Below are 23,926 nucleotides of genomic sequence, written 5' to 3'. Positions count from 1 at the left end.
TACGAAGAGTATTTTCCCCTAGTTTTCTTAATTTAATTTCTTTACATAGTATGTTCCAAGTCTGAAAACAATAACGTCGTTTTTTGTTTCCTGCATTTTTCCCATCGACTGTTATCAAAGACAGCTGTGAAGAGAGAAAAGCTTTTGTAGAAAATGATTTGTGCCTTTCCAAGAGGAGAAAATGCTGACTTCCTGGTCTCTTAGCAATTTTGTGGTGCCTGTGTCTTGTCCTTTCGCTAAATATGCATGAGCAGTTTGTCTCCTAGTTTGGGAGTTAGAGGTAATTTTCTGCTGCTGCTTTTCTGCTTAACTTAGATTGGATTCATTCTGAAAGGAGCACAGCAGAAAACACACAGAGCCCCCATTCCGATTTTAAATAATTTAGAGCGGAACTGTGAACACAATATTTTCCCCAATGAAGATCATTTGATGCTGCAGTTTAATACAGGGTTTAAAATTTTGATTTAAAACCTGGGCTCAGGAGGGTAATGGTAAAGTGCCACATTCACAAGCTGTTTCCCAGGGAAGGAAAATGCATGCTAACATAACCCACACACGACTAGCCAGGCTACCGAATGTGATTTCCCCCTGTAATTTCACGTGGTACAGCTCAACACTTGGGTTGTGCTGTGTCCATTTCTCAAAGAAAAGGAGATGGTGGTCCGAAATGAATGTCAAGCTCAACGAATCCAAAGAGCTTTGCATTGACATCTGAGTGAGCTCACAAGGAACCAGTTAAACTCGCAGAAGAACATCGCACAACCCCTTCTGTACTCCTCATACCTCCTCTCTCTCTCTCTCTCTCTCTCTCTCTCTCTCTCTCTCTCTCTCTCTCTCTCTCTCTCTCTCTCTCTCTCTCCCTCCCTCCCTCCCTCCCTCCCCCTCTCCCTCTCCCTCTCCCTCTCCCTCTCCCTCTTTGCCCCTTCTATCCCTTCTGTGTTCAATTTTGAAGTAGCTTTGTCATTGTTCTTTACTTTTTAAGATACGTTAAGCACACACACACAAACACACACTTGTTACTTGGCTGGACTGTTTTCTTGAAACATTGGTAATTGCAAAGTTTGCGTCACCATATGTATATATTTTCCACACTGAGTAGTAAATGACAGCAGATTAAATAGGCTTTTGCTTTGGAAGAAAAAATGCATTAAATTAAAACTAAGCCTATGATGATATTTCGTTAAAAGATTAGCAATATATGATCCTGGTGTCCACATCTCTGTGTTGGATTCCTGGGCTGAGAAATGGGCTAGTAAATGCTATTCAGTTCTGCAGCAGATTGTGTGTTCAGTTCAGGAATCATTCCTACACGTTGATTAACATTTATCATGTTGTTTCTGCTTTTTGCCATGGTCCCTCTCTCAGAGTAGAAGTGTAATCACTATGTGAAGATTCACTTAGGACCCTCAGAAATGAACCTGCAACTTTCTTTTTTCATTAGCTTTAGAATGAATAATAGAAGTTGCGTAATTAAACATCTTTAATATGAAGAACTTCAAGTTACCCATTTCTATTAAGTTGATTCTGACTCATAGTCACTCTATAAAGCAGAGTACCCCTTCAAGTGACCCCCACCCCCCGATACTTGGGAAGCACACATTCGATTTTAAATTCTGTGAAGTATTTAGTACCTCACAGGATTATTTCTTGTCTTTTTCATTATGTAGAATGAGCTGTTCTTCACTAAAGAAGCAATATATGAAAGTTACTATGTGGAGAGGCTGGCGTTTAACCATTGAACCTTTAAGATAACCTGCTCTTTGAGGTGCATTGAGCATGGTGCAAAGTTTTCTTGTGTATCTGTTTCCTGCAGTCTTTGTAATATTAATATAGCCTCTAACAGTCAGACTTGTGAAGAGATGTAGTTTGATATAAATATTAAACAGGATTTGTTGTTGTTAGGTGCCAAAGAGTTACGTCCACATCATAATCATCTTCCTTAAGCGTGCAACAGTTGCTCCCCTGGATCACCGGCCAGTCTTATACCATCCTTGCAGTCATTGCTATTCTGAGCCCATGGCTAGAGCCACTGTGGTAATCCATGTAGCTCAGAGTCTTCCCTTTTTTCACTAACGTCTACTTTACCCATTATGGTCTCATCCTGGGACTAGCCCCTCCTGGTAATCCGTCTAAAGTGCATGAGATGTCATGTCATCTTAAGTTCTGAAGAGCACACTGGTTGTACTTGGGTTTCTAATGGTTTCATTCTGTTTGATTTCCTCACGAAGGGTTTATTTTTTTCACTCCAGACAGGGTGAATCAGAATCTACATTTTAATAAGATTCCCAGGTGATATTTGTATATATAAGAATCACTTGGAGATGCCCAAGAACCGTCTGGGGTTATATACTACATTATATGTAGAAGAAACACCTCTGGAGGGGGACAGAGTATCTAGGTTCTAGATTCCTCATGTCCAGTGCATCCCTGCCTGGGCTTGCGGATCTTGGGGCTCTGAGTCCACACAACCTGGTCTTGTTACCTCTGCCCAGCTGGAGGAACTAAGACCAGTCTCTTCCACTCTAGGACACTCAATCATTTCTGGAAATGGGAGGGCACCCCTAATACTACCAGTGGTCTATCAGTTTGTGCTCCTGTTGTGTCTTGTGTGTGGTTGTGGTGCTGGAAGCGAGGTCACAGGTGTTTCAAATGCCAGCAGGGTCACCCAAGCTGACCAGGCTTCAGCAGTGCTTCCCGACTTCGACCCGACTGGAATAGGCTGTCAACTTCAGAAGAATTTGCCATATGGGTGTAGTTATAGGAATGGATCCTGAGCTCTCACTTGATCGTAGTCCTAATATAAGAAAAACGAGTTCTTGTGATAGGGCGCTGCCCAGTACTTGCCCTCATGAAGAGACCACTGGAGATATGAGGGCCATGGCAAAGTGTGGGGAAGAAATCAGATGGTGCCCGGCTCTCAGGAAAAGGTGTTTGAGGGCTTAAAGCAGTGGTTCTCAACCTTTGGGTCGCCACCCCTGTGGGGCGGGGGGTCAAACGACCCTTTCCCAGGGTCCCCTAAGACCATCGGAAAACATATTTCTGATGGTCTTAGGAACGGAGACACCGCTCCTCTGTCTGTCTCCAGAAGAGTCCGCCCACATGCAGATACGCCCACCTATGAGTACTCAGAGTGAAGACTGTTACCCATGCTACACCAGGCTTTAAGACAACATTTCATTTATTTATAATCAGAAATAAATATTTCACAACATATAATTACAAAAAAAGAATCACTTAAGTATCACATGGGAATCAATAAGAATTTTCTGGGGTATTTTGTTAAAAAACAGATTCTAATCAGCATGTTTAGAGTGGAAATGCTGAGTTAAGTGTTGATTGCCAATCACAAGCTCACTGGTTCAGACTCCCCAGCCATTCTGGGGGGAAGATGGCTGTCTGGGCCTATGCTAGAGTCCCAAAGAAGCAGTTCTATTGTGTCCTGGAGCAGCGGTCCTCACCCTGTGGGGGTCGAACGACCCTTTCCCATGGGTGGGCTGATTCATAACAGCAGCAAAATTACAGTGATAAAGTAGCAATGAAAATCATTTTGTGGTGGGGGGGGGATCACCACATGAGGAACTGTATGAAAGGGTCACAGCGTGAGGGAGGTTGAGGACCAGTGTCCTAAAGCGTCTTTATCGGTCGGTATTGACTTGATGGCGGTTCTCCTGGCATACTCTCCAGCATTCCCCAATACCGTCATGGAAACCCATCCGTTCTTCCGTCTCTATGACTCCTTGTTCATTTCCTAGGCCTCGGAGGCGGGTAAAACTATCGGGGTGTGGATCAGGCTCACCTCAGTCCTCGGGGTGACACCTTTATGATTCAGTTCTTTCAAGAGGCCTTGTGCTGCAGAGTTGCCGAATGGAGCTTGTCCTTTGGGTTTTGACCGCTGCTTCCCCGGGGGTTGATTGTGGAAGCAAGGAAAGCAAGGCCCTGACAACCGCGGACCGTCTTTGTTTATCCTCCTGTTGGCCGTTTCCCCTTAGTGTTGAGGCGAAATCAGACCGCTGTGTGTCAGTGTTTGCAGCAAGCCCTGTTTGCTTTCAGCACACAGCGAGGACAGTCTCGGGGGCTGGCAGTCAGTGAGCCTTCCTCCAATCCCAGTGCCCTGTGCCTGGTTATATGACGCAGGAAGGAAGGATCTCAGAGAATTGGAAGTTGTGTGTGTTTTCTGACTTTTGTAACAAGGCCGTGCACTGTGTTGTTATTTAAAATATAAGTATTCTTATAATCTGCAAAAAAAGAATGATGGAAAAAGTGACAGAGGCTCTGTGCATGCTTAGAACATCAGGTTTATTCACTGCTAATTAGCTTGCTAAACTCTCTTGTGTTTATCTTCTGTTCCCATTCTAGCCAACAAGTCCCAAATTTGGAAAAGCCGACTCATATGAAAAACTGGAAAAACTAGGGGAAGGATCTTATGCGACAGTCTACAAAGGGAAAAGCAAGTAAGTTAACTTTTAAGTATTGCATATAGAAATCTATATTTGCACTTAATACTGAGTAACAGTAGATCTCAATACTTTCCACTTAATAAACAATGGTTTTCTCTCTCTCTTTTAAGCAAGCCTGAGAGCCGAGGGGCTGATTTCCCCTCTACCCTTTTCCAATGTTTCTTCCACATCTCTTCTCTTCTCCCTCCCTGCCCTGTGCCCCTTTGCTTCCTTTTCTCTCATTGGCTCAGACACTCTCAGGAGAATTCATTTTCAGGTGACTGGTGTGGTTAATTTCCCATGAAGATTAGTGTTTGCTTAGGAGTAATACTATCGATTTGAAAGAGCGAAATATATTGACTATTCTTGTTGGCTTTTTAAATTTAGCTTTGACTCCATTTTTTGAGAAGTAACTTAATTCAAAGAGTCGCCGCATACCACATAATTTTTTGTTCCATCTGATTTGACATTGAGCTGCTTATGTTTCCATATAGAGAAGACAGCTTTGTCTCCCACTGTCTTCTCCATCACGGTGGTACCCTGGACTCAGAAAAAGTTTGCCTCCATAAGCCTCTGATAGACATCCCTGCTCCATTATTAAGGGCATACAGATAGTTTATTTACTGGCATATAACTTCTAGCAAGCGTCATGATATTTCTGAAATATCCATAGGAGATAGAAATTTGTATAACCATAATAACTTTAGCAAATTTATGTTGAAAATCAGTTTTCTTTTGTTTTAATCATTTTATTGGGAGTTCATACAACTCTTATCACAATCCATACATACATCAAATGTATAAAGCATATTTGTACATTTTTTTGCCCTCATCATTCTCAAAACTTTTGCTCTCCACTTAAGCCCCTGGCATCAGCTCCTCATTTCCCCCCCTCCCTCCCTGCCCCCCCTCCATCATGAATCCTTGATATTTTATAAATTATTATTTTGTCATATCTTACACTGTCAACGTCTCCCTTCACCCATTTTCTGTTGTCTACCCCCCAGGGTGGAGGTTATATGTAGATCCTTGTAATCAGTTCCCCTTTTCCACCCTACCCTCCCTCCACCCTTCCAGTATCGCCACTCTCACCACTGGTCCAGAAGGGATCATCTGCCCTGGATTCCCTTTGTTTCTAGTTCCTATCTGTACCAGTGTACATCCTCTGGTCTAGCCGGATTTGTAAGGTAGAATTGGGATCATGATAGTTGTGGGGAGGGAGGGTAAGAAGCATTTAGGAACTAAGGGAAAGTTGTATGTTTCATCGTTGCTACACTGCACCCTGACTGGCTCGTCTCCTCCCCACGACCCTTCTTTAAGGGGATGTCCTATTGTCTACAGATGGGCTTTGGGACCCCAAACTGTACTCCCCCTCATTCACATGATACAATTTTTTTGTTCTTTGATGCCTGATAACTGATCCTTTCGACACCTCGTGATCACACAGGCTGGTATGCTTCTTCTATGTGGGCTTTGTTGATTCTGAGCTAGATGGCTGTTTGTTTACCTTCAAGCCTTTAAGACCCCAGATGCTATATCTTTTGATAGCTGGGCACCATCAGCTTTCTTCACCACATTTGCTTATGCACCCATTTGTCTTCAGCGATCATATTGGGGAGGTGAGCATACAATTATATGATTTTTTTGTTCTTTGATGCCTGAAAATGGATCCATTCAGCACTTAGTGATCACACAGGCTGGCGTTTTTCTTCCATGTGGTCTTTGTTGCTTCTGAGCTATATGTTTACCTTCAAGTCTTTAAGACGCTAGATGCTATATCTTTTGATACTATCTACTTGTTTGTCTCATTAAAAAAATTATGGGCCATAGAAAATCCTGACTTAAGTAATCCAAATCAATATGAAGAAAATTACTTCATGAATCATTCAAGACATATAATGTTGACTGTATGCTAATTTGACAACCTTGGGTTTTTATGAAGTTTTATACTTTTGCTATATTTTAAAAATTTAAAACAGGAAGAAGGGACTTTCCTTATAAATGAAGCTATGTAAGTAAGGAAACACATGAATTTTGTACTTCAAAACTAGTATTACTTAGATATTTGCAAAAATATTCAATAATGGTTTGCTGTTTTTATTTCAATGAAAAATAAAACAGAACAAAATGAAGTAAACAAAAATTCAGAAATGCTTGATGATTATGGAATGTCAAGTCAATGGCCCAAATCAGTGGTTCTCAACCTTCCTCATGCTGCATCCCTTTAATACAGTTCCTCATGTGGTGGGGACCCCGTATCTGGGCGTATCCGCATGTGCACGGACACGCCTGGAGATGGATAGAGGAGTGGTGTCTCTGTTCCTAAGGCCATCAGAAATAGGTGTTTTCCAGTGGTGTTAGGAGACCCCTGTGAAAGGGTCATTCAGTGTCCAAAGGGGATGTGACCCGCAAGTTGAGAAGAGCTGGCCTAAATGTTTGAGCTTACTTCAACAATTGGGTTGTTTACCCTGTTTTCAGATTTTTTTTTTTCCCGAAGAAAAGATAGTAGTCCTTTACTGTATATTTTAAAAGCTCCACCTTTAATGTTACTAATTATGATGATACTCACTTTCATCAAGTTGATTCTGATTCATAGTTCCCTTGTAAGACTTACTGGGGTTTCTGAGCTAGTGGGTTCAAACTGCTGACTTTGTGGTTAGCGGCCTAGTGCATAACCATGGCACAAAGAAGGTTACTTAGTCATGATAACTACCATTTATTAAGCAATCACTGCCTAAAGTACAGTGTTTGCATATTCTAATTTAGCAAAAGCAAACACACCATTTCTTTATAATACAGTAAACCTTCCCCAAAAATGATGTATTCTGATCTCCAAATTGAAGCTAATAACTCTTTTAAAAGTTTTTAAGATTTATATCAAAGCCATGGAGAGAGTTAAAAGATTCACCATTTATTATGCCTGAACAAAAGAAAGGTGCCTTTAGAAGTACCTCCAATCTTTAAAGATGATCGTCTGCGACCTTTGATAGCTAAATTTAACTTGCCAGCATTTCTCCGGCAGTTTCAAGCCTGCTGGCCGCATGTAGTATTACATTTCCTTCAGCGGGATGTGCACACCTTGGCTCGCTCACCTGCTTTAAGAGATGCCAAGCTGCCTGGGCCTGCTTGCTTTAAGGTGACAAAGACAGGCAGAACACCGCCAGTTGCCTGCCATCTAATAGGTATTGAGAACAGAGAGGGGCTGCTGTTTTTCTTGAAGTCTTGCATAATTTACAGAGCTAGATAATATTAGGATCAACATTCCATTGTTCTTTAGCATGCTGATAAGTTCCAGGCACCTCAGTTCCCCTCTTTAAACATAATCATTAGCTTCCTTCCCAAGAACAGCTATAAATAGCTTGTCAATTGCTTGGCAATTGTGTTGATTCAACTCATTTTCACTTTGTCATCAATTTACATATAAATATGTAGACATGATTTACAGTTGTTAAATTTGAATGCCACCCTGTTGTTGTCGTTGGTAGGTGGCACTGAGTCAGTTTCTTCTTCTGGTGACCTTATGTGCAACAGAACCAGACACCTGGGGGTGTTTCACCATCCTCACAATTGTTCTTATGTTTGAGCCCGGTTCTGCAGCCATTGGGTCAATCCGCATTGTCCAGGCCCTTCATCTTTTTGTCATCCCTGCACTTTACTAGGCGTGATGTCCTTTTCCAGGAACTGACCTCTCCTGACAACATGCCCAAGTTATGGGAAATGGAGTCTCTCCATCCTTGACTCTAAGGTGCATTCCTTTCTAGATGGACTTCTGAGACAGATCTGTTTGTTTTTTCAATATTCTTCACCAAAACCACAGTTCAAATGAATCGATATTTCTTGTTCTTCCTTATTCAGTGTCCAACTTTCACATGCAGACGAGGCAACTGAAAATACCATGGCATAGGTTAGATGCATGTTAGTCCCCAGAGTGACATTTCTCTGTGTCAAAACTTTCAAGAAGTCTTGTGCAGCAGATAACCAATGCAGGGCTTCATTTGATCTCTTGACTGTTGCTGCCATGAGCATTGATTGTGGATCCAAGCCAGATGAAATCTTGCAAACTTCAATCTTCTCTCCATTGATCATGATATGACCTATTGGCTCAGCGGTGAGGATTTGGGTTTTCGTTACGTTGAATTGTGATCCATACCGAAGAGCGCAATCCTTGATCTTCAGCAGCGCTTCAGGTCCTCCTCACTTTGACCCAGGAAGATTGTTGCCTGCATACCCCAGGCTGTTAACAAGCCTTCCTGCAAGCCTGATACGGCACTCCTCTTCTTAGAGGCCCACTTCTCTGCTGACTTGCGCAGCACACAGATTGAATAGGTATGCTGAGAGGATACAACCCTGATGCACACCTTTCCTGCTTTTATGCCATATAGCACTCCCTTGTTCTGCTTGCACAGCTGCCTCTTGATCCACGTACAGGTTCTGCGAAAGCACAATTAGGTGTGCTGGACTTTCCTTTCTTCACAAGACTGCCCGTAGTTTGTTATGATCCATATTGCTCACTGCCAAGTGCAGTCAATGAAATACAAATAGCCGCCATTCTGGTATTCTTTGCTCTCATCCAAAATCCATCTGATGTCACCAATGCTATCGTTTGTTCCAGGTCTTCTTCTGAATCTTGCCTGAACCCCCTGGAAGCCCCCTCTCAATGTATTTAAGCAACTCGTTGGGATGATTTTTCTGCCATGCTCTCCTAAGATTTCTTAACTATAAGAATTATCAGTGGATAATTCTTCTCAAGTGCACAGCCTGTTCCTTCTGCACAGTCTGTTTTTAGTCTGGAAGCTCTGCTGAAACCTATTCACTTTGATTGACCTTGTATTCGAAATACCAGTGACATAGCTTCCAGCACCACAGCCACACACAAGCCCACACAGTATGGCAAACTGACAGACAAGTGGTGGGCATGTTACCTTGTCCTTCATCCATGCCAAGACTCACTGATTTGGCATTGCACTCATGACAGTGTTCTCCTTACACATGCCATCTCATGGTGCTTTATAGTATAATATAATCAATGATTTTTGCCCCTTTAGGAGGCTGGTGTAATCCTTGATTTTGGGAAAGTTGCTATTAGGCAAAGCTTAGAAACTTAAAAGAGAGTGTTTTTATTTTCTTTGGATTATCTTGGGTCTATTTGAGGCCAAATTAACAGAGAGGTGTATACTCCGGCCTCTTTGTTCATGAGCCTGTGTCTGAAGAACTGATAGCTGACATTGTTTATGCCAACCTATAATCTTCTTTGGGGAAAAAAATTGCAATAACTTTTTACATTCATTGTATTTTTACATTTGAGTTAACTGGTTTTATTTCGACCCCTTTTTAAAAAGTTGTGTATGTGTTTATATAAGTTGGGGCAGCAGCAAGCAATCTATCCTTACTTCTGATTTCTTACTCCCAACCTGGCTTGATAACCCTCACTACATTCTCGCTACCTAACTGCTGTAACATTTAATACAGCATAAAAATGCATCGTATAATGCTTTGCATTTACTAAATGTCTGACATTTAAAAATGTCTTTAAGCAACTTAAAATCATTGTTTTATTTAGAATCGCCAGTAACCTTTGTACAGTAGGAGACATTTTAATACTTTTTAGTGTAATCAACTAATGATTCTGTATGTTCTTGATATATACCTCTTATGCTGTAAACCAAAAAAGAGATAAATTATTTGTGGATTCTATACTCAGGAACTAATCTTGAAAGGAGGTGGTACCTATACATAAATAGTTCTGTATAACTTAGAACATCATTTTAAAAGAAAGCAAACCAAATTCGTTCCCAACGAGTTGAAAGCTCATTCTCTGATGGTTTGGAATTGCCAACCATTGCGGACCTCAGCCCCTGGACTCCACAGGTCAAACGGTTGGGACTCCAGAAGGAAAGAAGGAGGTGAAGAGTAAAGCATCTAGACATGTTCTCTCCAGTGGTGACTGTGCTCAGAGGCACAGCCCCACCCTGTCTTAAATCAGCCCCCTCATCACCCCAAGTCCTCTGAGGGACCCCAGACGCCGTTTCCTCAGGGTGAACTTGTTATTGTCACGCTTTGGTTATCAGACTTTTATTGAAAGTTGTTGAGGCCCCAAAGCCTTAAATAAAATAGAATTGGCTTGGGGATACTGTGCAGACTTGGTTAGGCAGATGGGTTACATTTTAGTCTTAAAGTGGGGATTGTCTTCTAGAGATGAAATTTGGAAGGATTTGTGGGTTGCTTATGTGCCGACACTCAGGAATACCTATTTTATTTATAATCCTAGTTTGTTGTCCATAATTTTAGTTTTGTTGTTGAAGTTCAGCCTGGCTATTTTAAAAAGGGCTAGCTGTGTGACCTGTGCGTCTTCTTCTCCTCCAAACTTGAGGTGTGCTGGGACCTACCTTCTCTCCCATGCCCTGGGATCCAGTGGAGGGGCAGCGTGACCTGCACCCCGATGCCTGAATCCTTGCGCCCCAGCGAGAAGCTAGGAAGGAGCCTTCTCTGAGTCTAGGGGTGATGCGAAGCTGAACTGGCTCGTTTTGGATTTCTCAGACCCCGAGTGTCACTCAGCAGAGGAAGACCCTGTTCTTTGTTCTGCCTGTGGAATTAGAGGCTTGCAGTTCGTCAGACTAAGTCATCAGGCTAAGTTGTCTCACAAGTGATCTTGATCTCTGGATTTTTTTTCAGGTGAAAACGAGAAAGCTTCCAAGCCTACCCATGCTGGTTTGTGCCAGCTGAAAACTGTTATCTCAGAGGGCAATAAAAACAGTGGAGAAATTTGCTCACTTTCTGTAACATGAGATTTATGTGATTGAAGGTGCCAATCTTCTTTTAGCATTTCATTCTGCCAATTTGTGCTGAATAATTGAGCTTGAATTAAATGACCTCATAAATTGATAGACCAGGCCAAAACCCAGGCTGCAATACACTAAATTTATTTCAAAGCGGTTTTCAAAGCCCCAGGAGAAGCAGGAGGAAGAAATGCTGTTAATTAAAACAAGCAGCAGCAAGAAGAAAGGCACAGGCTTTAACCACCTTTTCAGCGTATGTGAGATTAAAGCCGGTGGTTCTTTCTGCCTGCCTTGAAGGTCACCCAACTGAAACGCTATCAGAAGAGTTTGAAGAAATGTAAAAGTTAAAATGAAACAAATCCCCAGATGGAACTGCCGGGCTTCTGGTTCATTGTCATTTCAGTCTAAAGGGTTGACACCTGGCGAGTCCTGCTGACTTCCCAAACGTTGCTGCTGAGTTGACTCGGACTCATGGTGGCCCAGGCTGTGTCAGCGCAGAGCTGTTCTCCGAGTGCTTTCAAGGGCTGAGTTTTCGTTTTGAAGTAGATTTTCAGGCCTTTCTTCCAGTGTGCCTCTGGGAAGATCCAAACCTCCAACTTTTTCATTAGCAGCCACGCATGCTGGCTTTATACACGCCGGGGACCCGCAGATGGGAGTTCTGTACCACAGAAAGTGTGGCCGCTTTGAGACCCACCTTCTGATTCTTGTTAGGACAGCTCTGATGCCCTCTAGACTCGGGGCCCCGGGGCCAAAGCCGCTGAGCACAGCCCACTTCAAAGATAAAGCCTGTCACCAGACTGTTAGTCGCAGACCGTGACCACCGCAGCATCGTCTCCTAACAGTGGTAGTTTATAGCAAAGCATCAAGCATGACATTCGATACAAAGAACAAGAAACAGGACTTTTCCCAACAAGCAGATGGAGTACGTAGCAGTTTCAGGTGTGACCCCCTTGGGCATAGGTGGGTTTTGAAAAAAAAAAATTCTTATCCTTACCTATTCCAAAGAAGATAACCACCCACCTGCCAACATCTGCTAATTTTATTTTGCTTTTTTAACTTGAAAGCCTCCTCAAATCGAGGAAGAACGCAGGTAGGAGAGTCTGGCTCCTGGAGACAGCTGGTTTCATTTAGCCCGCGGCAGACAGCGTTGCCTGATCTTGGCTGAGGCGGGTGGCTAGCCCGACTACTGGGGAGTGCTGGTAGTTTAGAATTGCTGACCTCGCAGTTAGCACCATCGTGCATGCAATAAACCGCTACTGTATTCTGCTTCAAGTCTTTGTTTTCAGCAAGCAAGGCTAGCTTAGGTTGGTTAATGGGTCTTCCTCCACTCCTCACTCAACGTTCTTCTTCCTATAGTCTGGTTCTGGTGAGCTGGTTATTGTTAGGTTCTACCGAATTGTCTCAACTGTACAGCAGAAGAAACGGTCTGTTTCTGCCTGGTAAGCTGATAGATAAGCAAACAAACAAACAAAGCCTCACTGAGCAGCTGGCAAGCCTTGTGGATCGCAGCCTAACTCATAACCATTACATCACCAGGGATCCTGGTGAACTGATAGGAACACTTACATGGTAATTTTGATGAAGTCCAGAACTTTTCCAGTGCCGTGGACTGGGGGTTCCCACAGTATTAGCATACTCAATTTTCTTGCTCTATATCTCCATGATCTCTCGTGATTGCTCAAAAAGACAGTCCAAGAAAGATCTCTTTGTAGCCTGGCAGTGGAAAGGGAAGAGTAACGTAGGGTAGCTATGAGTCAGAACCAAATCAAGCGGCCTTGAGTTTGGGGTTTTTTGAATCATTGCAGATTTGCAAAATACACCCAGAGCCTTTTCCGTAGTAAAGGTCTACTTTCGCAGGTAGTTCCTAAGGTCACACACAGTTAAGCACCCACGGACTAGCCAAAAGGTTGGCGGTTCATTGTCATTTCAGTCTAAAGGGTTAACTCTTGAAGAGGTAGGTACTTAGGAACACACACACCTGGGGATCCGCTTCTGAAAGGCCCCAGCCTTGAAAACCTTATAGAGCTCACCTGGAGTGGGATAATTCAAGGACAGCTACCAGCAGCCTTCTCTGAAAGGAATGTGCCATATCCTTACTCCAGCTAATGCAAGGGATCCCTGCCACTAGACTCTCTCCAGTCTCCTGGTCTCCTCTAAAGGGGAGAAAGCAAACAGTGGTCAGTACCTCAAGGAAATTGGCTGAGAACACTACGGATGGAGAAGAAACTAGGGCTTAGGAGAAAACAAAGAAAGCCGTGCACCCGGAGAAACACTGGTGAAGAGCACAGCCCTGAAACCTAAGAACAGAGGTTTACTCAGAGGACTATAGAAGCACTGCAATTCCCTAGTCGTTGCTAGGCCAACAGGGTTTTCCAATGTAATAAGAGCAGATTGTAGCATGAAGAAATATAAGACACAGACTTCTTAGGGGAGCCCAAAACAAGGACCTTAACGGGATTCCAAACCTCTAGCACCTGTAGCTACCAAACAAACAAAGAGGGCGACCTCAAAAATGCACTGCCATTGAACCAATCCCAACCCACCACAGCCCAATAGCTACAGCACACATTAAACACTGTCCAACTTCCACCCAGTTAACAAATCCTCCCATTTCAAAACCTATTTGCCTCCGTTCCTGTTCCTTAATCAACATGTCTGGCTCTCCACAAAAATGACAGTGCATGTCTAAAAACAAGAAAAATGTCTGCAGACAAAGCAATGATCAGAGCCAGATGGACACTGGTGGTGGAATGAGAGATGGGATTTAAAATCACGGTGCCTACTGTGGGAAGGGTTCTCCTGGAGACAGGCAAGGCTCAAGAGCAGAAGGGTAATACAAACAGAGAAACTATAGGACAAGGAAATGCTAGACAATACATCATGAAAAACAGAAAAAAAGCCAAACTCACTGCCATCAAGTCAATGCTGACTCTTAGCGACTAACTTTTTAGAGGAGTTGTAAGCCAAGTCTTTCCCAATGGAGCTCCTGGTGGTTTTGAACTGCGAACCACATGAGTCACGCATCCCAGCATGTAACCGCCAGGACTCCTAACAAACTATGAAGCTAGTCCAAATCCTTTGATGTGCTCATTAATAGAATCAACATGGCTGAGGAAATAATTAGTGAAATAGAAGATAGGCCACTAAAAACTTCCCAAACTGAAAGCCAAGGGGGGAAATACCATACATAATAAAAACAGGACATAAAATCATAGCTGAGATAATCTCAAAATGTGAGACATACTCATATGTTGCATATTCAATTGGAATCTTAGGAGAAGAATAGGGAAGCAGTATTTGAAGTGATGGCCACAAACTTTCCAAAATTAATGTCAGGTAACAAAGATCTAAGAGACTTAGACTATACCAAATATGGTAAGTACAAAAACTCCACTAAACTCCCCAAACAGTTCCAAATTCCACATTTAGGTATGTCATATTTAAACTTCAGGAAATCAAATACACAGATAATATCTTGAATGACTAAAGGTAGAATATAACACACAATGGACTTTTCTGTGTAATCTATCCAATTAGAAACAGATTCAGTGAACTATTTTACGTGTTGAATGGAAAACTTTCTGACATAAATTTTACATTAAGCAAAAATAGTAATTTTTTTTGTAATTGTAAAGGAATGATCCTTCAGAAAAACAATACCTGAGGGGATTCCTCACCAGCTGTTCACATAGTGTGGAGGCTGTCTTTGGCCATGCACGTGAAATCAGGAGGATCATGGAACTAACTCACAGTCCATATTCCTGACAATGGATTAGGGAAGTTAATCAGGTTACCATTAGGGATCAGAAGCGATTCCGAAAGAGTTCTCTTCTCAGTCATACCTGCAAGCACACTGCTCTGATACATGGGCTCTCAGCCACATGGTCCCTTGGTCTCGCCCCTTATCAGGCAATGCTACAAAGTTCTTTTAAAAATGATGATGGCAGCATATGTGCAAATGTGCTCGACACATTGGAGGAATATACGGATTGTGATAAGAGATGTAAGACCCCCAATAAAAGTAATTTTAAAATAACCATAAAACTAAAAAGAAGCTCTCATGGCTAGTTAACAAGTGTTGTTATGTTCAGGACATGCTCTTGGATAGCAAGTGAATGTAGAATAGACTTCCTGCGTCTTTTGAAATTGTACCTGCTGAAACTAAAATTCAAGCGACCTACCTAGATCTAGGGCTCAAACCATAAATGATAGCCCCGGAGGAGTTGAAGATAGCCCAAATTCTGGAAATTTGGAACAGAAGTTATTGACCAGGTTGGGACTCTAAAGAAATCTAGCGCTATTCGAGTTACAAGTCATGAGGTTGCAGACAGTGATTCTATAGTCCAGCGCTACAGTCAATTAGGACAGACTCCTTCCTGCCAAAGAAGTATGCTGTGCCCTCATGGGCAGTTATTCTACAGGAAACATGATGTGGGCTGAGAATTTCAGAAAGTTGTTTTTAAGTGCAAGCTTGTCGTTTGGAGGCTGCTGATGTAGAAGAAGGCAGTATTCTGGTTGTGCCGAGTTCAAAAGAAGGCCTTATTAAAGCAGCAAGTGGGGCTGGAGCTGCTGAACCTTTCTTGCAGTGTGCTTGGCTTGCCCAAGAAGTTCAGCTTCAGACTCTCAGACCTTGCCTCCCCATTGACCACTGGAGAGTCCTATCTATCATTGTCCGCGTGATCTGAAAAAGGATGAGATATGACGAAGCCATGACTTTCCTCTAGAAAAATATCTGAGGTTAAAAAGAGAAAGGAAATCTCAGACAGAAAGGAAATTATTTTCAATATCTCAGGCATGGAAGCATTTTTCATGCTTAATGGATTGTTACTGACTAATGTGCACACCCTCCCTTTTAGGCTTCCAAGGAAACAGACATACATTTTCTTGTCTAAACAAATTCTTTGAAACTTTAAAAGGTAATGCTGTCTGTAGCTCATAATGGTCTCTTTGGGAATGCTGTGCTTTTAAAGATCGGTTTCCGGGGATTTAAATCAATGATCCACATATCCACAGCATTGTCGGAGCTGAGGGAGATTTATAAACATTAGGAATTTTGGTTGAGAGTTGAAAGCCCTGTTTTAACTCATGGGAGAAAGGGATAGATATCATTCCTAATTGGCCTGATGGGTGAGGCAAGAGAGGGAATTCTGATGAGGCCTAGCAGTCAGCACAGGCCGACAGACAAAAAAGCCCCAAGGAAGCACAAGAGGAAGCGAAGGCTTTGTTGTGTGTCTGATCAAACCTCTTAGGAAAAAGAATAGGCAAATTGAGATGCTGAGACTCCAGATAAGTGCTGCAAATGAGGCCTATTGGGGATGCCAGAGGAAGCTGAGTCCTGAATGAGAAGGCAGTGGACTCCCAGGGAAAGGAGTGACACTTCATACTTAAGATGCTTCATATTCCTGAGAAAAGTCTCAGTGTTAATCTTGGAGAGTTGGGTGTGCCTAGGACTATGCCCAAAGAAAGTAAAGGCACAGGGCATTGTTAATATTATGTTTAATTAAAATAGAATGCACCTTATTTCTGAGTGAAACAGAAAAGATGCAGTAAGAGAACACAAATATTTAGAGTGGGACAAGAGAAAAATCAAAGGACGTACGGAAAACAAAAATCCAACTTCAAAATACTCAATGATGTCAATCCAGTGCCAACTCAGGCACCCTATAGTACAGGATGGAAACAGTTGTACCTGTGAGTTCCTGAGACTGTAACTCTTTATGGGAGTAGGAGGCCCTGTCTTTCTCCCGACTAGCAGCTGGTGGCTTTGTACTGCTGGCTTTGCAGTTAGGCCAGTGTGCAGCCACTCTACATGAGAGAATGCCGAAGGTGGAAGAAACCCAGGGAGAATTCCACAGGTGCAGGTGATGACGTCCAGAACAGCAGAAAAATGGGCGAAGGGAGACGTCGGACAGGGCAAGATAACCACAAAACAGTAATTTATAAATTATCAAGGGTTCATGAGGGAGGGGGGGAATGAGCTAATGCCAGGGGCTTAAGTGGAGAGCAAATATTTTGAGAATGATGAGGAAAATGAATGGACAGATGTGTTTTACGCAATTGATGCATGTATGGATTGTGATAAGAGTTGTATGAGCCCCTAATAAAATGATTTAAAAATATTCCAAAACACCAAGTAGGATAAACTCTGACCACAATCCATAACATTCAGCAATTAGATTTCTGATTTTCTTTATTGCTTTTTAAGTGCATTTAGAGAATTGGTGAGCATGGAGGCCTGATTTCTTTAGGTTGGAGATATAAACCTCCCACCCCACCCCAATAAAGCCCATTGCCTTTACGTCAGTTCCTACTCAGAGGAAGCTAATATGCAAGCTCTTCATGGGAGTAAGGGAGGGAGGAATGTACAAAAAGAAAGGAATATGTATATATTTGCTGTATTACTTTTAAACTAATCAGAAAAGAATTGAATATGTGGGCTAAAGCAAAGGAGACATGACAATTGTGAGGTGACTTCATGACCATCATGCATGGAGAAAGCCAAAGATCATTATAAAGACAAGAAACAACCCAGGAAGATTCCAGAAGAGACTTGAAACTTGTTCTTGACCATGGAGTGCCTGAACAAACAAGAAATGCAGTAAAAGAGCTGAACAGAAAATTCCAAAGGGCAGCTCAAGAAGCCAAAAGAAATGTTGTAATGACATTTGCAAAGATCTGGAGTTAAAAAGACAACAAGGATAGACATACTCATTATATCTCAAGCTGAGCGAACTGAAGAAAAGATCCACGCCTTGACTTTACGATTGAGCGATTCTATGGACAAAATATCTATTTATCATCTAATCGGGGCTATTAGAGCTCTTATAACATTCCGTACATCAATAGTATCAAGCATATTTGTTGTCCAAGACATTTTCTGCTTGAGCCCTTGATATAAGCTCCTCTTTTTTCCCCTCACCCTCCTGTATCCTTGCTCAATTATATATTGCAATTGTTAACTCCTATCCTACACTGTCCTTTGTCTCCATTCACCCACTGTCCCCTTCATGGGAGGGGGGGCTATATATCCAATCTTGGGATGGGTTCCCCATTTCTCACCCTTCTCCCTCTCTGACGATCCCTCCACCCTCACGATAGGCTACTCCCATTACCTTTCCTGAGGGCTTATCTTTCCTGAATTCCTTGTGTTGAGAGCTCTTGCCTGTACCAGTGTGTGTTCTCTGGTCTGGACATATTTGTAAGGTAGAACTGGGTCATGGTAGTGGAGGGTGGGGGGATGTATTCAGGAACTCGAAGAATGATAGGGGATTCATGGGTGCTATACTACACCTTGGTTGAATCATCCCTTCCTTATACCACTTATATGCATGGGGGTGGGGCGGATATCCAATTATCTACAGATGGGCTTTGGGTCTCCACCCCAACCCCCCTCTTTTGCTTCGATATAGTTGTTTGTTTTGGATCTTTTAATACTTTTTGTATGGGCAGAATATTGAACTCAATAGGATGCATTAAAAGGCCATGGAAGGAAAACGCAGTCATGATACCATAAAGAATTGCTTGATGTTCAGCCATTTCAAGAGGTGTCATCTGTCCCCAGACTGATGAATTTGAAGGAATAACCCCAAGCTGCAGGGGTTTTCCCCTCAATAGTGGAAACCAAAGCTCCAGCAACTGACAGATAGGAATTGAAATGTTTCAACGAGCTGCGGAAGCGCTGGAAGTATTCATTAGTATATGTCAGAAATGTGGAAGACAGCTACCTGGCCAGCCAACTAACAGGAAGAGAGCCAGACTTGGACCTGTTCCCGAGGAAGTGCCCCAACAGAATTCAGTCAATTCAACTCAAGAGCTGAGTTCTTAATTGTGATATATCTTAAAAGCAGCAATAACAACGTGAAATCTGCCTTTTAAAAAGTATGTGTGTTCTCTCCTTTTTCATGACTAACTTGAAGGACATAGACTCTTCATGTGTCTCAAACCTACCTTGAGTACCAGGGTTGTCAGTTCTCTTTAGTCATTTATCACCTGCCTTCTCTACTCGTCAAGGGAACTCCGGAGGAATATCATGACTGACCCCATCCCATTATTGCACCCATAAGGTTTCTGTGGAGTTTGTTTTGTTTACATATTTGGTGTCTTCGGGAAATAGAGTATTGGCTCCCCCGCCATCCACCCTTTCCCCCCTTCTATTGGACAGGCTTATTTTGTTCTTTTGTGACCCTTAAAAATAGTTTTAATAGCATATAATTCACATATAATAAAATTCAGTATTTCAGTAACATATTGTGACCTTCTATGGTAGACCTCAGCCCATTCATCTTACTACTATTTCTTTTTGCTTACCATATATACTCGTGTATAAGCTGAGTTTTCCAACACATTTTTAATGCAGCTTTTGTGGTAAAAATTAGGTGCCTTGGCTGATATTCGGATCGATTTATACTTGAGTATATAAGGTATACGATAAACAGCTCCTACCAGCACAATGACTGGAAAAACGAATCATAGAGTAATAATACTCCTTTCAAAAAGTACAATTCTTTTAAATAGGTATTTGAGTGAATCAGAGGCTGTGCACTATTTTACCCCCCCCCCCAGCATTTTTCCAGCTCTGTATGTGCATGTAGTGGAATGTCCACATTTGAATAGAGAAGAGAAAATCATCTCTCTGCCCGTGCTGCCCATTGGACTTCCAGAGTAACACAAACTACTTTAAATAAAGCCAGTGTGCACTTCCTCTCTCTCAGGCTAGCTAACAGCACATGAAAATATCCTGATTTTCAGGAGCCAGCCGAGAGAGGAGTGCTAAATGGCATAGGTTGTGTATCTCAAAAACTAGAGCTGATAGGAGAAAACCTGTGTGACTTTTGGAACCCGCAGGTCGAGTAGACACAGACACTCGTCTTGGCATTTAAGGTGTCAAACTGTGTGCTGGCCGGTGTACTCCCACATGCAGTCGTTGACGCTGCGGACCTGCTCGGCGCCGACTTAGAGGTGACGTTCGCAGCTACTTAAAAGCCTGTATGTTTGCTTTCTTTCTACTTTTCAAAAAGCTTTTGAGATTGAGAGAGTATACCAATGTCTGTATAAGTTAACGCTCGTCATAGAACTGAAACCCTGGTAGGAATATGTATATTGGCACATGCAGCTGTGGAGGCTGGCAAGTCTGAAAGTCAGAGGGAAGGCTGTCAGGCTGGGAACTCTGCCAGGAATTCTGTGCTCCAGTCTTGAGGCTGTTTCCTTCTATACGGTCTATGTACGCAGCTACACGGAGACGTTTGTGGGGAAATTCCCATTAGTTTGAAAACTCCATTCTCCGATGAACTATCTATATAGTGGTCAGGGAGATTTTTCTTTCAGGTTGAAGAAGGCAGGTGAAGTGCCTAGCTTTGCACATCTCATTAGCACTGAGCGAGACTGAGCTTGGGTGGCTCAGGTTCTGCCATCTTTCTTACTCCTTACACTCATTGTTGGGCTAGTCTCTCTCCTGACGTGGCTAACGCGCTCTATTTTCAGCGAATCTACAGAAGGCATGCTTTTTGATTGTTCAGAATTACTGAGTGTCACAGCGTAATGGTCAACAAATGAGCCTCGTCAACAAATGAGTGGTCTGGATTTTAAGAGTATTAATAAAAAGAAAATAAATGATGAATTTTCTTTCAGCTTTTGTGTTATTTCAAAACAAAGAAAAAAGGCAAGCTGGTTCTGTGTTGTAACCAAATGGGTTTTGTGTTGTAACTGTGGACATAGGACATTACTTTGATAGTTCCTATTATCTAACGTCTTAGGGACTCTTTCGGACAGGCTCGCACTGCCCCTGGTGGGTTTGCAAGACTGTGAAGAGCTTTCCCAGAGTCGGAAGTCTCCTCTCTCTCATGAACCACCCGGTGGTTTCCAGCTACCGACTTAGGGCTAGCAGGCCAACATGTGACCCAGGACGCTCGCTGGAATTGACTCAACCATAGTGAGCTTACTTTTGGTTTATTTTCCATAGTAATTTTTATCTAGCTATATTCTGGTTGTTATTTTATTTTTTTTCAAGAAGAAATGAGTATGAATGAATCTTTGAAAAGAGACCAATAGTAATCAAATAAGTGATTTAAACATTTATCTGCAGAGAATTGATAGAGTTCATACTTAACATATTCAATTAGTCCAATTTATGATATATACTACTCATTTTAAAAATTCATTGTAGTTAACTTGGATTACATGAACTACAGTACCATTTATTTTTGGTACTAGCGTCTGTATATAAGATGTTGTTAGATTTCTTCATTTGCATGACGACTCATGATTTCCCATCTGCTTCTGTTGGATAAAAGTCATGGAAGTTCTATTTATTACAGAGTTGGGGTCAAAATTGAGCAAATACATGATTTTTTAAAAGTATATGTTGGCCCAGAAACCAGAGACCTTATTCCTTTAACCTGCCTTTTCCTACTTGGTAGATTTGTTTTTTTTTCAGGAGACGTCGCGTTTTATTGTGTGTGTGTGTGTGTCTGGGTAGAGGTTTGATTTGCCCCTCAGTGTCCTGGGTGGCGAGACGAGGAGGAAGCCCAGGATGCGAGGTCTACGCGGTGTCATCCTCCCCCTCAGTTTCCTCGTCACCGTCGGTAAATTTGTTTTTTAATAAGATAAAATGCACATATCATAAAATGTACCATTGTAGCCATTGGAAAGGGTGCGATTTAGTGGTTGCTGGTGTGTTGGCAGTGTTCTGTTACCATTACCATCACTTCTCTTCCAAGCATCTGTTTTCCTAAAAGGAAATCACATGCCAGGGAGAACTCACTCCTAATACCCTTCCCCATTCTGTCTCATTGAATTTGTCTGTTTTGAACATTTCATTTGGAATCATTTTTGTTTCCATAGAGAAACTAAATTTCATTTATTTGTGGTCTGCATTTATTTTCTAGTTATAAAATTGAAGTAAAATTCTCATTACATAAAATCAACTACTAACCTTAAAATGTTAAAGTGCATCATCTACTGCCACTTAGTATATTCATGGTGACATGCACCCATCACTTCTATGTAGTTCTACACCATTGTTTTTTCATTCTAGTAGGAAACTTCCTACCTATTAAGCAATGACTGACCCTTTGCCCTGTACCTAGCCCCTAGCAATCACTTATCTAATTTTTATCTCCTTTGATTTTCATTTTCTGGGCATTGCATAAAGCTGAGTCATTACAATTTATGTTTTTTTGTGTGCGACTTATTTTAATTAGCATACATTTATTAAGATCCATATATTGTAGCATGCACCTATATACTTCACTCATTTTTACAGCTGAATAATCCATGGAATAATTCATTAGTTGGGAAGCATTTAGATTGTTTTTATCACTTAGGTATTTTGTAAATAGCTATGAACTTTTGCATACAAGAATTTGTTCCAGTAATCACTTTTATTTATATTTCTCCAGTGACTAGTGAGATTGAGCACCTATTCATATGCCGATTGGCTGTTTGTGTGTCTGCTTTGGAGAAATGTCTTTTGAAGTCCTCTGGCTATTTTCCAATTGAGCTGTTTATTCTTTGGTTGTTGAGTTGTAAACATTATGGATAAACTTACCAGATCCATGAACAGAATTTATATATTCTCTCTTCACTTTCTCGAGTGGTGTCTTGATAGTTTCTATGTTGAGGTTTATTTTTTTTTTCTTTCATTACTTGTCCTTTGGCGTCATTTCTAAGAATCCATTGTCAAAAACAGGTAATGGAGATAGATGTACTGTTTCTTCTAAGAGTTTTGTAATGTTAGCTCTTCAAGTAGCTTACTGATCCCGGTGAGTTTACTTTTGTATGTAGCATGAAATAGGGGTCATTATTTTGCATATGAGCATCTATTTGTTTCAGCATCATTTGTTGAATGTCCTTTACCCCATGAACAGTCCACACTAAGTCAATGAAACAAGGGTTTATTTGTGTTCTAGTCTGCTGATGTTTGTGTCTTCCCTTAATCGAGAACCACACTGGTTAGATTACTGTAGCTTTGTAGCAAGTTTTGAACTTGGGAAGTGTGAGCCCTTTAACTTTAAAAAAATATATATGGTTTTAACTCTTTAATGGTCATTTGTAATTCCATATGGATTTGAGAATTCACTTTTCCATTTCTAATAGGGGTAACATTTAATCTATAGATTTTTATTTGGTTAGTGCATTACTCATGTTTCTTCAGAGAGACAATAGAATTGGCTTGAACAATTGTGGGTCTAGTAATCTGTGGTGCAAACCATCAGAGACTGGTAACTAAGATGAGTTAAACCACAGTCGTAAAGCAGAATTTCTTCTTTTTTTCCCCTGTAAATCTTTTTTCTTTTTTTCTCTCTGCAGAACTTCAGCAGATTAGGTGAGGCCCACTCACATTTTCAAGTATCCTTTATATAAACTAGCAGTCCTCAATCTGTGGGTTGAAATCCCTTTGGGGGCTGAAGGATCCTTTCACAGGGGTCGCCCAATTCATAACAGTAGCAAAATTACAGTGATGAAGTAGCAACAAAAGTAGTTGTATGGTTGGGGGGTCACCACCACATGAGGAGCTGTATTAAAGGGTCATGGCATTAGGAAGGTTGAGAACCACTGATAGAAACTCTACTGATTAACAAAGGTTAACAACAATTGACCGAATCTATCTTGTTTATAGCTATTTTCTTGTTTAGTCCTTGTTTGTGATAGTTGATTTTATTCAGTCATTTTTTTCCTTTTATGCAGTACTAAGTTTGCACGCTGTTAAAGGCATTT

General features: G+C 41.7%; 1 protein-coding gene across 2 annotated transcripts in view; it reads left to right on the top strand.

The window, feature by feature from the left end:
• CDK14 (cyclin dependent kinase 14) overlaps positions 1 to 23,926 on the top strand; it is a 671,591-nt gene that overhangs the window by 202,188 nt on the left and 445,477 nt on the right. For both annotated transcript variants that reach the window (XM_075558444.1, XM_075558445.1), the window contains exon 4: positions 4,357 to 4,451. In XM_075558444.1, the coding sequence (XP_075414559.1) occupies positions 4,357 to 4,451 (95 nt within the window). The remainder of the gene's footprint in view (positions 1 to 4,356; positions 4,452 to 23,926) is intronic.

Source organism: Tenrec ecaudatus, chromosome 9 (genome assembly GCF_050624435.1).
Source record: "Tenrec ecaudatus isolate mTenEca1 chromosome 9, mTenEca1.hap1, whole genome shotgun sequence".
NCBI classification, from domain to species: Eukaryota; Metazoa; Chordata; class Mammalia; order Afrosoricida; family Tenrecidae; genus Tenrec; species Tenrec ecaudatus.
Note: the sequence above shows the minus strand (reverse complement) of the source record. Positions and strands in the feature narration are given on the sequence as shown.